We start from the raw sequence: 12,850 nt of genomic DNA, 5'->3' as shown, positions 1-12,850 counted from the left end.
AAAGCGCATGAAATACCAGGATTTAGAATTCCTACATCAGAAAATACTATCTCAGCAAATGTTCGCTGTCCCTTTCAATGATTTCTCATCAATTGTTGAATGTGTAATGAGTTGAACAAGCGAACACAAACTTTTGTAATGTTATACTTTTTCCAACTGCTAAAAAACAAAAAGCAGGCGAAAGCACGCATTAGCAAACAATTCCAGGTCTTGGCGTAGATTGGCTTTCTACTCGGGTTCGAAACCAAGTCGATGCGTTTGTGCCATTTGGTTGAGCATTAAAGGGATAGCACTATTTTTTTATTTTTTTGCTCCCGAAATTTTAAAATCGCGCCGGCCGAAAAGGCCCTCAGTCGCTTTTATAACTATTACCTCTACTAATATCAATGCTCTTATAACTAACTTATAACAAGCATTGTTCATCATAATTGCTATACTTTCGCTCTGCTTCCATCGGCACCCACCTGGGGGTGGGGGAGGGGAAGGTGATTGAACTCCCTATTCCCAAACATAAATGTATAGGGTGCATACCCCCTCCCACCCTATTTCCCCGTTTTCTATCCGCCCCTGCAATGGAAAAGAAAATAATATGGAAGTGATAAAGTGTATGCGTATGAAATGATACAAAATGAGTGATAGTGTTGGAATCAAAATAGAGCTTGATATTTGGGTTCCCACTGCCGATCAAACCAACCCAACCAAGCCCAATCAAGCCCGATCACCCATTTTTCCCCGACCAATCCCGACCCATGCCTAAACACAAGCTCTTCCCAACCGCTATTCGACCATTGACGACCCACATTCGACCATTCACGACTCCTGCGCGACGTATAGTCGACCACAACTTCGATCTCTTCTCGATCATTCCGATCTAAATACAACCCCAACGCGATCCCTACTAGACCAACTAGACGTACACCCGATCTCTACACAACCTCGACCCTAGCAGATCGACCTGTTCGAACAGGGATGACTCGTGAATTGAGTGGTTGCACAAAATATTATCGTCAGCTGATGGTACAGCACTCATTTTTTGATCAGCGTTAAGTTCTCTCAGACACTCAAGAGATGTAAATCGAACAGTTACAGTTGTGGGCATTGGCAGATCCAGGGGGGGGGGGGGGTGCCCGCGAAACCGGCCCCCCTGGCAACAAAAACAAAGAACGTGTGCTAAAGAAAGCAACGAAAAAGTCTTCCTCCCCCAAGCCACTAAACGAAATATCTGACGACGTATGTTCAAATTTCCGTCCCCCCCCCAAGGCTCATCTGACCGTGATTTAATGCCTTAAAACCACTTAGCTTCCGGGGACTCTGCCCCCTGGATTTCACGTAGGGCCCAAAGTCAGGCACTCGAATCTCATCTGAAAGTAATTTAATGCTTAAACCCCCTGACGCCAATTATGGCCTGCCAGTGTCATAAATAAGGTACAAATATGTTCACCTCACCGTAATTAATGCCTATTCCCCCTGAGCTTCTGAGGGCTGCACCCCTTGACCCCCGCCGAGAAACATTCAGCGGGGCCTGCATGTAAGAGTGGGGTGATGGGGATTTTTTGTCTACCCCCCCCCCCAAAAAAAAAAGAGAAGGTTTTTGCCACTGCCGGTTCACAATTACGTACTAATATTTGGCTCGCATAATTTCAAATTGGCCCCCCCTAAGAGATCCTGGATCCGCGCCTGCATGTCGCTGTCACATGTTATTACCATTTCTAGAAGCGATTAACTTAACTAGTATCATATACCGGTACTAAGAAAATGTGATTAGATTGTGTCCTTGCTTGAGTTGCGATCGAAGATCGAGTGCGGTCGAGAAGTGCTCGGGATGTGATCGAGAAGTCATCGAGAAGTGAGCGGGTTCGGTCGAGTAACTGTTTAGGGGCAGACATCTTCCGATTGTGAAGTGGTTGAGTTGTTGATCGAGTTAATCGGAACCAATCGTGTAGAAGTTGTGTATAAATCGAGATGATCGGGTGGTGATCGGCGGAAAAAATCCACCCCGACCAAAACTAGACCTCTATACGATCGATTCCGATCAGCTCAACTTCTACTCGACCAATACACGATCGCTGTACGATCGCTTGCCTTCTCGACCCCTACACGATATTTTTTGACATGCCAAAAATGTCGTGTATGAAGCCAGATCGATAGCGACCAAGGTAGACCGACCCCGATCAAGGTACCGACCCCGCGCCCTTGTCGACCGAGCCCAACCAGCCAAAATAGCTTAATCGGGCTTGGTCGGGTTGGTTTGATCGGCGGTGGGAACCTACCATAATTGTCGCTTTAGAACAAGAAAATACTGGCCCATAAATCAAATCTGAATTTCCTGAAATCTCTATAATAGTGTTTGTTATCTGAAACCAGGGGCGTACGCAGGGGGGGGGGGGGGGGGGGGGGGGGGGGTTTTCGGGGTTCAAACCCCCCCCCCCCCTTTGGTCTTTTTTTTTTTTTTTTTTATTATGTAAACCCCCCTTTGTTTTTGTTTTTTTTGTTTTATTATTCAAAAAAAAAAAAAAAAACAATTATACCCACGGCTAACCTAAATAAGTCCTTCCCCCAACGACAAAAAATGTCAAATTTTGAAAATTTCGAGACCCCCCCAAAAAAAAAATGGGTCCGCTTACCCCCCCCCCCCCCCCCCCCCCCCCCCTACTGAGCGACTTTTTCGGCTGGCTGAGTCGTTGCGATTTTTTTTTACCTCCAAAAAAAAAAAAAAAAAGTGTCCCCCCCCCCCCCCCCCCGCCCCCCCCCCCCCCCCCCCCCCCCCCCCCACTGAGCGACTTTTCGGCCGGCGCGATTTTCAAATTTTCGGGAGCAAAATATTTTAAAACCCCCCCCTTGGAAAAATCCTGCGTACGCCCCTGTCTGAAACATATTAGTCCAATTAGAAATTAGTGTTTAAATTTTTTTTCAAATTTGACTGTAGTTTGTTGGAAAATTGTTACAGAGTATCTGGCTGTAATCCACAAACGCAAGATTTCACGCAAAGAAGAATATTACAACGTTGTCCCATTTACAAATACCTTTTTTAAAACTGTCATTTAGACAATGGCTCTTTTGATAGGATAGAATGAAAATGCTAAGGGAATTTCAGTAAATAATCAAGTAGAAACTAGCTCTTTATTAGCAGATGCTTGTGTTTGATTTTTGGATGGATCAGACAAATCTTTTGACAATCTTTTTGAAATAATTGCAAAGAATTGGCTTACATTCAGGATGCAAAAATAATCTTACGAAATCAGAAGCTATTTGAATTGTTTCTAAAAGAGGACTTTGGGGAAAACATAGTAGTTGCTTTTGTTTATTTCAATAAAACATAAAAAAATGAATAAACACATACCGCAATTTAATGAAAGTAACTATTGTGAACCTAAGTCACCACCGGCCCATTAACTTACATTCTATTCGTGTGTCGTAAGACTAGATTGCATCACACACACAAAAGTGTTTTTTCCCAATATGATATTATATGTACAGCGTAAGTAGATGTGTCGTGGTGGGGGGGGGGGGGGGTGATGAAGGCTGTTGTGCTTTTTGGTATTGATGAAAGTTCAATGCTTCATTTTCTATTGAAGAGTAAATTAAATAGAGAAATAACCTATTGACAGCCCCTGAAGCAGTGGCTTTGGCAGGTCCCAAATTGTATGTGTGTGGGGGTGGATGATTTATAAGAATGCAATATAATGATATACATGCCCAGACACAAACACAGACTGACAAAACGCACACATATCATACACAAGTGTGTGCGTGTTTGAGTACACGGGACGTTTGTATAGTCATGATTAATTAACATGGAAGCATACAATAGGATAGGCCTAATCAAAAATACATGTATATAGAAACTCTGGGGTCCCCACGTCGAAAGGATTTTGTGAACTTTACCCTTAAAGGTAGCTACGCTTACTTCCCGCCACATAGACCTACCATTATATACAACTCTCTCTCTCTCTCTTTCTATATCTGTCTCTTTGGACAGTGCTCTGCTGTTTGGCAAGTTTTAAGCATGAACACTCAGTTATTTTCTCTCTTTAGCTGTTTTTTTCCATCTTTTGGTATGTATCATTTGCCTTGAAACCCCCCCCCCCTTTTGAGTTTTTTTTTTTTTAAATTTAAATTACAAAACAATTATGCCAATGGCTGACCTAAAAAAGGTGACCTTACCCCCGCCCCAACGGAACAAAATGTAAAATTGTCAAATTTCGAGAACCCCCCGCCCCCCCCAAAAAAGTGTCCTCTCACCCCCCCCCCCCCCCGCTAATTCAGCGGCTGGCTGAGTCGTTGCGATTTTTTTTGGGACCAAAAAAAAAAAAAAGTGTCCTCTTACCCCCCCCCCCCCCTCCCCCCTCCCCCTTATTCAGCGGCTGGCTGAGTCGTTACGAAATTTTTGGCCCAATTTTAAACCCCCCCCCCCCCTTGAAAAAATCCTGCGAACGCCACTGCCTCTTTGTAGGCTACATGACGTGAAACCTTCAAGGTCCGACAGTGCTCAAACCCCTATTCCCACAAACATAACACAATTTTAAAGTGCCCCCCCCCCCTTCTCGTGGCAGAAACTAAGCTCATGGTTCAGTACAACTCCGTTTGTTTTCGGTGTTTAGGAAAGTTTTGGGAAATCAAGATTGTGGATAAATCAAGTTGGGTTAATTAATATGATTCATTGGTTACAATTGAGGAGCTTCTAGGTGCCTGGATATGGCTAAAGGCTTTTTAATGTGTAGGTTCATACGTCCTACTAAAAGCTACTTTCTACAAAAAACATTATTGTCGTACAAACAATTACTAGTTTCTAAAATAGCAAATTCGATCCTTAAATGGCTATAAGAATGGGCCTGCCTGTTCTACTTAATGTCTCAGTGGCGTAGCCAGGATAAACTCAGTCGGGGACAGGATGGTGGGGCAAGATTTCCCACAAAGGGGGACAATTACGATAGGATTATATGTGTGTCATGTTTTCCTTTTTTTTACATCACAGGAGCGGGAGGAAATATATCACTTAGATTAAGGGGATGTCTATATATAATTATCAAAGCTACAAAGTAAATATACTTTTAAAAAGACATAATACAGGGGACGCCAGCGTTCGCATAATGCCTTATACCCCCTTCACATACACGGATTTTCCTTACGAGTGAAGGGGGTATTACGGTCACAAATCGTATCTTACTTGGCTTAAAATCTTGAAAATTTAAACTTCCATACTTATATGAAAAATATATCGTGTAATTGTAAATATTTATGAAAAGCTTGAATATGGTATATAACTCCTTCGTTCGTTCTTGGCTCTTTTGATCAAGAAAGTTATGTAAAGTTCCTTAATTAATTTAAATTAACTTAAATTAAGTTCTTCCATCGCCCGATTGCTGCAATGGCCGTTTCATTAACAAGGGCAAGGTCTTCAACTGTGCAACCCGTTCCGCCGCACTGCAAGATGTGGTCCATCGTCTGTAATTTGACCTTACACCGCCCCATTCTTGTCCGCATTCGATTTAGGCATTGCCACTCCGGCCACTTCAGGTTAAGTCCTTTGATGAGTACGGGCTTGGCTGATGGTGGAGGATTCTGTTCAGGTGGTGGGACAGAATCGAGGAAGCTGTGTCGGGATACAAGGCGTTTGTGGGGTTGTAAGTAGCCGTATAACAGGCAGGTGTTAGTGCGTCTTTGGTATATAACTTATATCCCTATAACCCCGTCTCTGTCGCTTCCTTCCTTTGCTAAGGGTTAGGGACATGATATATCAGCCCCTTGATGGCAACGCTCCTACACCCCTCCGTTCCCGTGAAACCCACACAGGCTACCGAGTCACTTTAATGCACATCCATCATAAGTCCTTTCTTTGAAAAAAAAAAAAAAAAAAAAAAAAGGAAAAAGAAAAAAAAAGAAAGAAAGAAAGAAAGAAAAGAAAAGAAAAGATAAGAAAAGAAAAGAAAAGAAAAGAAAAGATAAGAAAAGAAAAGAAAAGAAAAGAAAAGAAAAGAAAAGAAAAAAGGAAAAAAAAAAAAAAAACTAGACATGTAATACTTGTTTGGAACAAGTATAGGTGGGCTGGTCAACTCAAATTTGAGACAAAATAGAGCAAAAATAAGCGACATACTGCTTACAAATTCTTAAAAAACAATATCATGTAGATTCATAACGTGAACTAAGTTCACCTTCTATAGGCATAACAGAAGATAGGTACCCCTATATAGGAAGTGTTAATTGGCATTTCCGGTTAATTAGTTAATCCTTCCGGTTAATTAGTTAATCCTTCCGGTGACTTCCGGTAAACAATAGGGGAGTGTTAATGAGTTAATTGGGGTGTCCTTCCGGCGGAAGTTACGTAATGAGGGTACATCCCCTGGAGGAAGTTCTTTTGTTTACATCATTCATTCATTCATGGAGAGGTGGAGGATGGACGTGTGTAGGGTACGAGGGACAAGGACCAAATGACCAAACAATGGGCCACCCGGCATGTATGTTGAATGTGTGTGTTACCGACCAATGAGAATGCGAGGATTTTTTTAGAAAGGAAGTGACCCAAAGTTGGTACTTGTTTGTGATTGGACGAGAGAAAATGGTGAACCTATGGGCAAGTATCATATGACATCTAACTGTCGTTGAGTCAACATCGCTTTGTTTTTGTTGTAATACTGGCCAGATTCTATAATGTACCATGATTTCTACATGTGATTTAATGCACAAGCTTCGGGCATGTACATGCCTGGAAGAAGTATCGAGTTTTCGTGAGGAATATTATGAAGACCTTGAACCAGAACAACATGCTTTGGTATTTGCAAGGTCATCCTACTTTTTGAGTTTGCAGGACTTGGAAGATGGTAAGTGCTAATCATATTTATTTATTTATTTTCATATTCATAATTGAATAATTTTGTAGTGTTACCATATCGGGTTTGCATCTGGAATTCAAGAAGGAGATTAAGCATCGAAAATCTATAATAGGCAACGATGTGACATAATGAGTGTTTTTTTTTGTTCAATGCAAATTAAATAATGATTGATATCTCCATTTGAAACATAAACTCACGTGTAAGCAAAAAAAAAAAAAAGATTTATAAAGTATTATAAAGTATACGTTCAAATTATAAATTTAATTAAATTATTCAATTATACTTGTAGGGATTACCGATGATGATTTAGTGGATGTGTTCGTCGAGAACCAACAGCCCCTCTCCCCCTAGCAACGCAGCACCAGCAAGGTCTTCCACATGACGCAGCTACTCCATGGCAACCAAATTTTGATGACGGTTAGTGTATACTTCATTTATATATACATCAATGCAAAGGATCATTGGATGAATGTTCATTTTTTTTTTTCATGTATGAAGACAACACAATACATTGTAGCGGTTGAATGAAACTTTTTATCCGTTCTTATATATCTTTTTTTTTTTTTTTTTTTTTTTTTTTTTTTTTTTTTTTTTTTTTTTTTATCTCATAGGCATTTCCGATGACCATTTAATGGAGATGGACATCAATACAAATAAGCCATGTGACGCAACATCAGTACCTGGCCCCTCTAACCGCCAACCAGCAGCAACAGCAGTGGCTGGACCCTCCCGCCATCCAGCATCAGCAGTGGCCGGACCCTCCCGACAACCACCAGCAGTGGCTGGACCTTCCCGTCAACCAAGAGCAGTGGCCGGACCCTCCCGACAACCACCATCAGTAGCCGGACCCTCCCACAGTCAACCAAGAGCAGCAGCAGTAGCCGGACCCTCGTCTTTTCATGTTGGGGGATCTAAGAAACGTGTTGTAGATGCACCGCCTGCAAGAGAACCCAATCTCCCTACTCATCACGTGACCAAAGTGAGTCAAAAACATGTACGCAAATACAATGCTAATGTAACTGATTACACCGTTTCTTTCCAACCCATAGAAAATAACGGTCCCATGATAGAAATGATGCCACGCGTAAATGAGATGTTTGAAAATATCATTGAAGAGATGGTTGAGGGGGTAAATGATAGAGATTTTGTTAGGATTGTTTTCAATTCCCCACAATTAGATAGACCCGTTAGTATGCCATTTGTAAGGAGGGATCAAATGAATCACGAAGCATTTGCAACCAAACTTGAGAATACTATTCAATCGAATGATAAGGTAAGCTTGGACGAAACAGTCTCTTTCAACATATTACACATGGCTATGCCAAATGGTGGTGGTTCCAATGTGAAGTGCTTAACCATCGAAGAGACATTGTCCAGAAAAAGATGCATCATCAGGATGAAGAATAAAGATAACATGTGTTGTCCAAGGGCTATCGTAACTGGCATTGCCCGGATTGAAAAACACCCTAATTTTGAGTCGATCAAACGTGGTTACAAACAGCAAAGGGAATATGCCATGGAGCTGTATAAACAGGCCAAACTTCCAGACTATACCAAATGTGGCATCGAAGAGATTAAACTCTTCGAAAAGACGGAATTCATGGCCGGTTTCAGGGTGGTGGTTGTTTCAAAAGAGCACTTAAACTTCATTACGTATGCTGGCCCCGAAGACAGGCAGCATACCATTTATCTGTATGTTCATGACAATCACTTTGATCTCATTACATCAATGGCCGCCTTCTACAACAAGTCATATTTTTGCCACGAGTGTTTGGTAGGATACGACAAGAAACTCAGACACGACTGCATTTTCCGCTGCAAACTTTGCAAGGGAGATGACTGCCCCGCCTCCAATGACCCCGATTCCTACAAATGCATTAGCACCTGACTTGATGTACAAAGAGCATTAGCGCCTTTACACCTTCTTATTTTGTTTTCTTTAAACAAAAAAACTTTTTTATCATTACGTTTTTTCTTTTTTCTTTTAAAAGTTTCATAATATTATTATTTTTTTTTTTTTTTTTTTTTTTTTTTTTTTTGGTAGATCATTTTGCACGAACCGATCATTTTTTTGTCCACTTTGAAGACTTGATTCTTTAAAGATGTCATTTCTTTTTCTTTAAAAAAGGTGTATAACATTTTCTTTATTAGATAATTTTGCACGAACCGATCTTTTTTGTTTCCACTTTGAAGACTTGATGCAAACAAAAAAGTGTTTACGCCTGTACGCTTTTTTTCTTAATTTATATTAACATTTTTTTTTGTGTGCGTGTGTGTGTTAACTTTCTGTCAAGATGATATTTCTTTATCTTTAAAAAAGTTTTATAACTTTTTCTTTACTGATAAGTTTGCACGAACCGATCTTTTTTCCACTTTAAAGACTTGATGCAAAAAAGTCTTAACGCCTGTACGCTTTTTTAATTTGTTTTAACATTTGTTTTTTGTTTTTTGTTTAAATTTCTGTCAAGATGTTATTTCTTTATCTTTAAAAAAGTTTTAAAACTTTTTCTTTAAAAGATAATTTTGCACGAACCGATCTTTTTTTTTTCCACTTTGAAGACTTCATGCAAAAAGATGTTAACGCCTGTACGCTTTTTTAATTTGTTTTAACATTTCATTTTTTTTGTGGTTGGTCATTTTGCACGAACGGATCATTTTTTTTTCCACTTTGATTCTCTCAAGACATTATTTCTTTTTCTTTTAAATAAGTTTTATACTTTTTTTTTTTTTTAAAGATCATTGTTGCACGAACCAATCTTTTTTTTTCCTTCCACTTTGAAGATTAGATAGAAAAAAAAAGTGTTAACGCCTGTACGCTTTTTTACAAATTTGTTTTAAATTGTTTTGATTTAACTTTCTGTCAAGACGTTATTTCTTTTTCTTTATAAGATTATTTTGCAAAACTCGATCATTCCCCCCCCCCCACCCCTTTGAAGACTTGATGTACAAAAAAGCATCAACGTCTGTACACTTTCTTTATTCTTATTTTTATTTTTTTAAACTTTCTGTCATTACGTTATTCTTTTCTTTAACATTTTGTATAATTTGTTGGATCATTTTGTACGAATCGATATGTTTAACCCTATTTAAAGACTTGATGCAAAAAAGTATTAATACCTGTACATTTTCTTACTTTATTTAATTTTTTTTTACTTTACGTCAAGGGCGTTATTCCTTGTTTCTATACAGACTCGACATGAATTTTTCTCTCGTAATAATGTACAAGTTCCGACAAGATTGAGAACAACTTTTATATGGTTGCATGTTTAAGAAACGATTTGTATATATATATTTTTTTTTGTCAATTTTTTTTTTAATGCACTGGACGGCCCTTTCAATATCGAATAATGATCTTCCAAGGGGGCCCTGTCTTTATAGTTCAAATGCATTTATAATGAAAAAAACATATTATATAAATTATAATACAATAGAAACAAGAATAAAGTACAAAAACATTCAAAACTAAGATTTAGAACAATGACACAGCATAACTCCCCAAAAAAGGTTTACAAAATATGACAATACTGTCATACAATATCAATATAAATATGAATCAAAAGACAGAAATCGTTTCTCAGAGGGCATTCACAATACTTATCTGTTCATATTACATCTTCAATGATAATAAAGATAATTTACTTGTACGTAAATCAGGCGATAGGGTACTCCACATGAGTGAACCTTAGTAGTGAAGGGATCTTGTAAAACAATCAGTTGTAGGTCTTGTGATTAAGAGTAGGGAATGTTCCGCATGTCTCGTATAAATGAACACTGGTACAAAATTCTCGGAATAATAATTGTTTTCAGCTCCGAAGGTATACATTTTGTTGTGTGTGGATTATATGCATATTATAGACAAAATGTGGTACTCCATTCTCCGACAAACCGATTGCCAAGAATTTTCAGATAACATAAAAAAAACATGAGGTGTAGAAATCTGCGTTAAATACAAGTCTTGCATAGTTGGGGTTTGAAATGTTTGAACTCTTGTTATGTTACATATTGCACCCGGCACCTCGCCACAGTATTTTCACAGTAGTTAATGTACGATTTACAAAAGAAAAGAGAAGAATATTATTATAGGTCATTAATAAAACACGTTTGGGACAAGAGATATCGATTGTGTCTGATAAAACCAATAGTTATTGGCAATGCAGTACATGATCTATAAATGCGACATTTCCAAAGTAGGGAAGACTTAATGATCAATACAAGTCCTGATTTATATTCGTGTTTCACTTGTTCGAGAAATGATGATATTACTGCTTCAAAGGCTGTAAAATCAGATCAATGCAGATTGTTACTAATATTCGATATTCTAGCAAGTAGTAACTGTTTGCTTCGGCAGTTTAGATGACAAGGGGGGGGGGGTGGGGGTATCAATGATGATGATTATTACAAGTGGAATCTCGAAGGATAATAACATTTGAAGTAGATTGTAAAGGTTTTTTTTTCTCCTTTAAATTGGAGTTCTGCTTTAGAATAGAAGTCAGTTGAAGAACTAGGTGTTCGATAAACAATAGCAATTAAACGAAATTGTGGATATTTAAATCTTCCTTCAAACCTTAACATTTCAAGGTTCTCATGTTTTAAATCATGTTTGCAGTTGTAAATCAAATTCTAATTTCTAGTTAATATAACAAGCAACAACACTACCTGATATATTGTTATCTTTTCTTACAAGATTGTAACTACTTAAATCAAGCTCAGAATCAAGGCTTCTTGCAAGTCAAGTTTATCAAAAGGATTGTTAAACAAATGGTTTATGTGGTTAAATTCCCATCTAGTGCTATGTATATGTAAGTGAGCTATTGTAAAAAAAAACCTTTCTATCAAAATCCAGATTTCCCGGCGAAACATTTTATTTTAGTTTGTTTAGTTTATCATTATCATAAAACAACAAGAATATCTACAGCATCATGTGAGTTAAAAGGCATATATTCCTTCACCATTAACCATACACTACTATCATCACGATCCGCGACATGAAGGTAGCCATGATTCATTGATAATGTCAAAAACGTTGTGATTGGATAAGTATCTCGAGTCAAGTGATACAAATGTATTTATGTTTTTCTCCGTTTTTCAAATAATGACATTATCACAATACGGTATTCCACAAGCAACAGTCAATTAGATCATTTGTTTCATCAACGCAACACTATCAATGAATCATGGCTACCTTCATGTCGCGGATCGTGATGATAGTAGTGTATGGTTAATGGTGAAGGAATATATGCCTTTTAACTCACATGATGCTGTAGATATTCTTGTTGTTTTATGATAATGATAAACTAAACAAACTAAAATAAAATGTTTCGCCGGGAAATCTGGATTTTGATAGAAAGGTTTTTTTTTACAATAGCTCACTTACATATACATAGCACTAGATGGGAATTTAACCACATAAACCATTTGTTTAACAATCCTTTTGATAAACTTGACTTGCAAGAAGCCTTGATTCTGAGCTTGATTTAAGTAGTTACAATCTTGTAAGAAAAGATAACAATATATCAGGTAGTGTTGTTGCTTGTTATATTAACTAGAAATTAGAATTTGATTTACAACTGCAAACATGATTTAAAACATGAGAACCTTGAAATGTTAAGGTTTGAAGGAAGATTTAAATATCCACAATTTCGTTTAATTGCTATTGTTTATCGAACACCTAGTTCTTCAACTGACTTCTATTCTAAAGCAGAACTCCAATTTAAAGGAGAAAAAAAAACCTTTACAATCTACTTCAAATGTTATTATCCTTCGAGATTCCACTTGTAATAATCATCATCATTGATACCCCCACCCCCCCCCCCCTTGTCATCTAAACTGCCGAAGCAAACAGTTACTACTTGCTAGAATATCGAATATTAGTAACAATCTGCATTGATCTGATTTTACAGCCTTTGAAGCAGTAATATCATCATTTCTCGAACAAGTGAAACACGAATATAAATCAGGACTTGTATTGATCATTAAGTCTTCCCTACTTTGGAAATGTCGCATTTATAGATCATGTACTG

The 12,850-nt window shown here is 38.2% G+C and overlaps 1 protein-coding gene across 1 annotated transcript; it reads left to right on the top strand.

Moving 5' to 3' along the window:
- The first annotated feature begins 6,176 nt into the window (after positions 1 to 6,176).
- On the top strand, positions 6,177 to 8,718 carry LOC115920665. The gene is made up of 2 exons (XM_030977007.1): positions 6,177 to 6,818; positions 7,442 to 8,718. Exons 1-2 carry the CDS (start codon positions 6,656 to 6,658, stop codon positions 8,716 to 8,718), a joined length of 1,440 nt encoding a protein of 479 aa, XP_030832867.1. The 5' UTR covers positions 6,177 to 6,655.
- Positions 8,719 to 12,850: the final 4,132 nt, after the last annotated feature.

This window comes from Strongylocentrotus purpuratus, unplaced genomic scaffold (assembly GCF_000002235.5).
Source record: "Strongylocentrotus purpuratus isolate Spur 01 unplaced genomic scaffold, Spur_5.0 spur5_scaffold_9, whole genome shotgun sequence".
Lineage (NCBI taxonomy): Eukaryota > Metazoa > Echinodermata > Echinoidea > Camarodonta > Strongylocentrotidae > Strongylocentrotus > Strongylocentrotus purpuratus.
The sequence above is the reverse complement of the archived record's forward strand: the minus strand, read 5'-3'. Positions and strand labels throughout refer to the sequence as shown.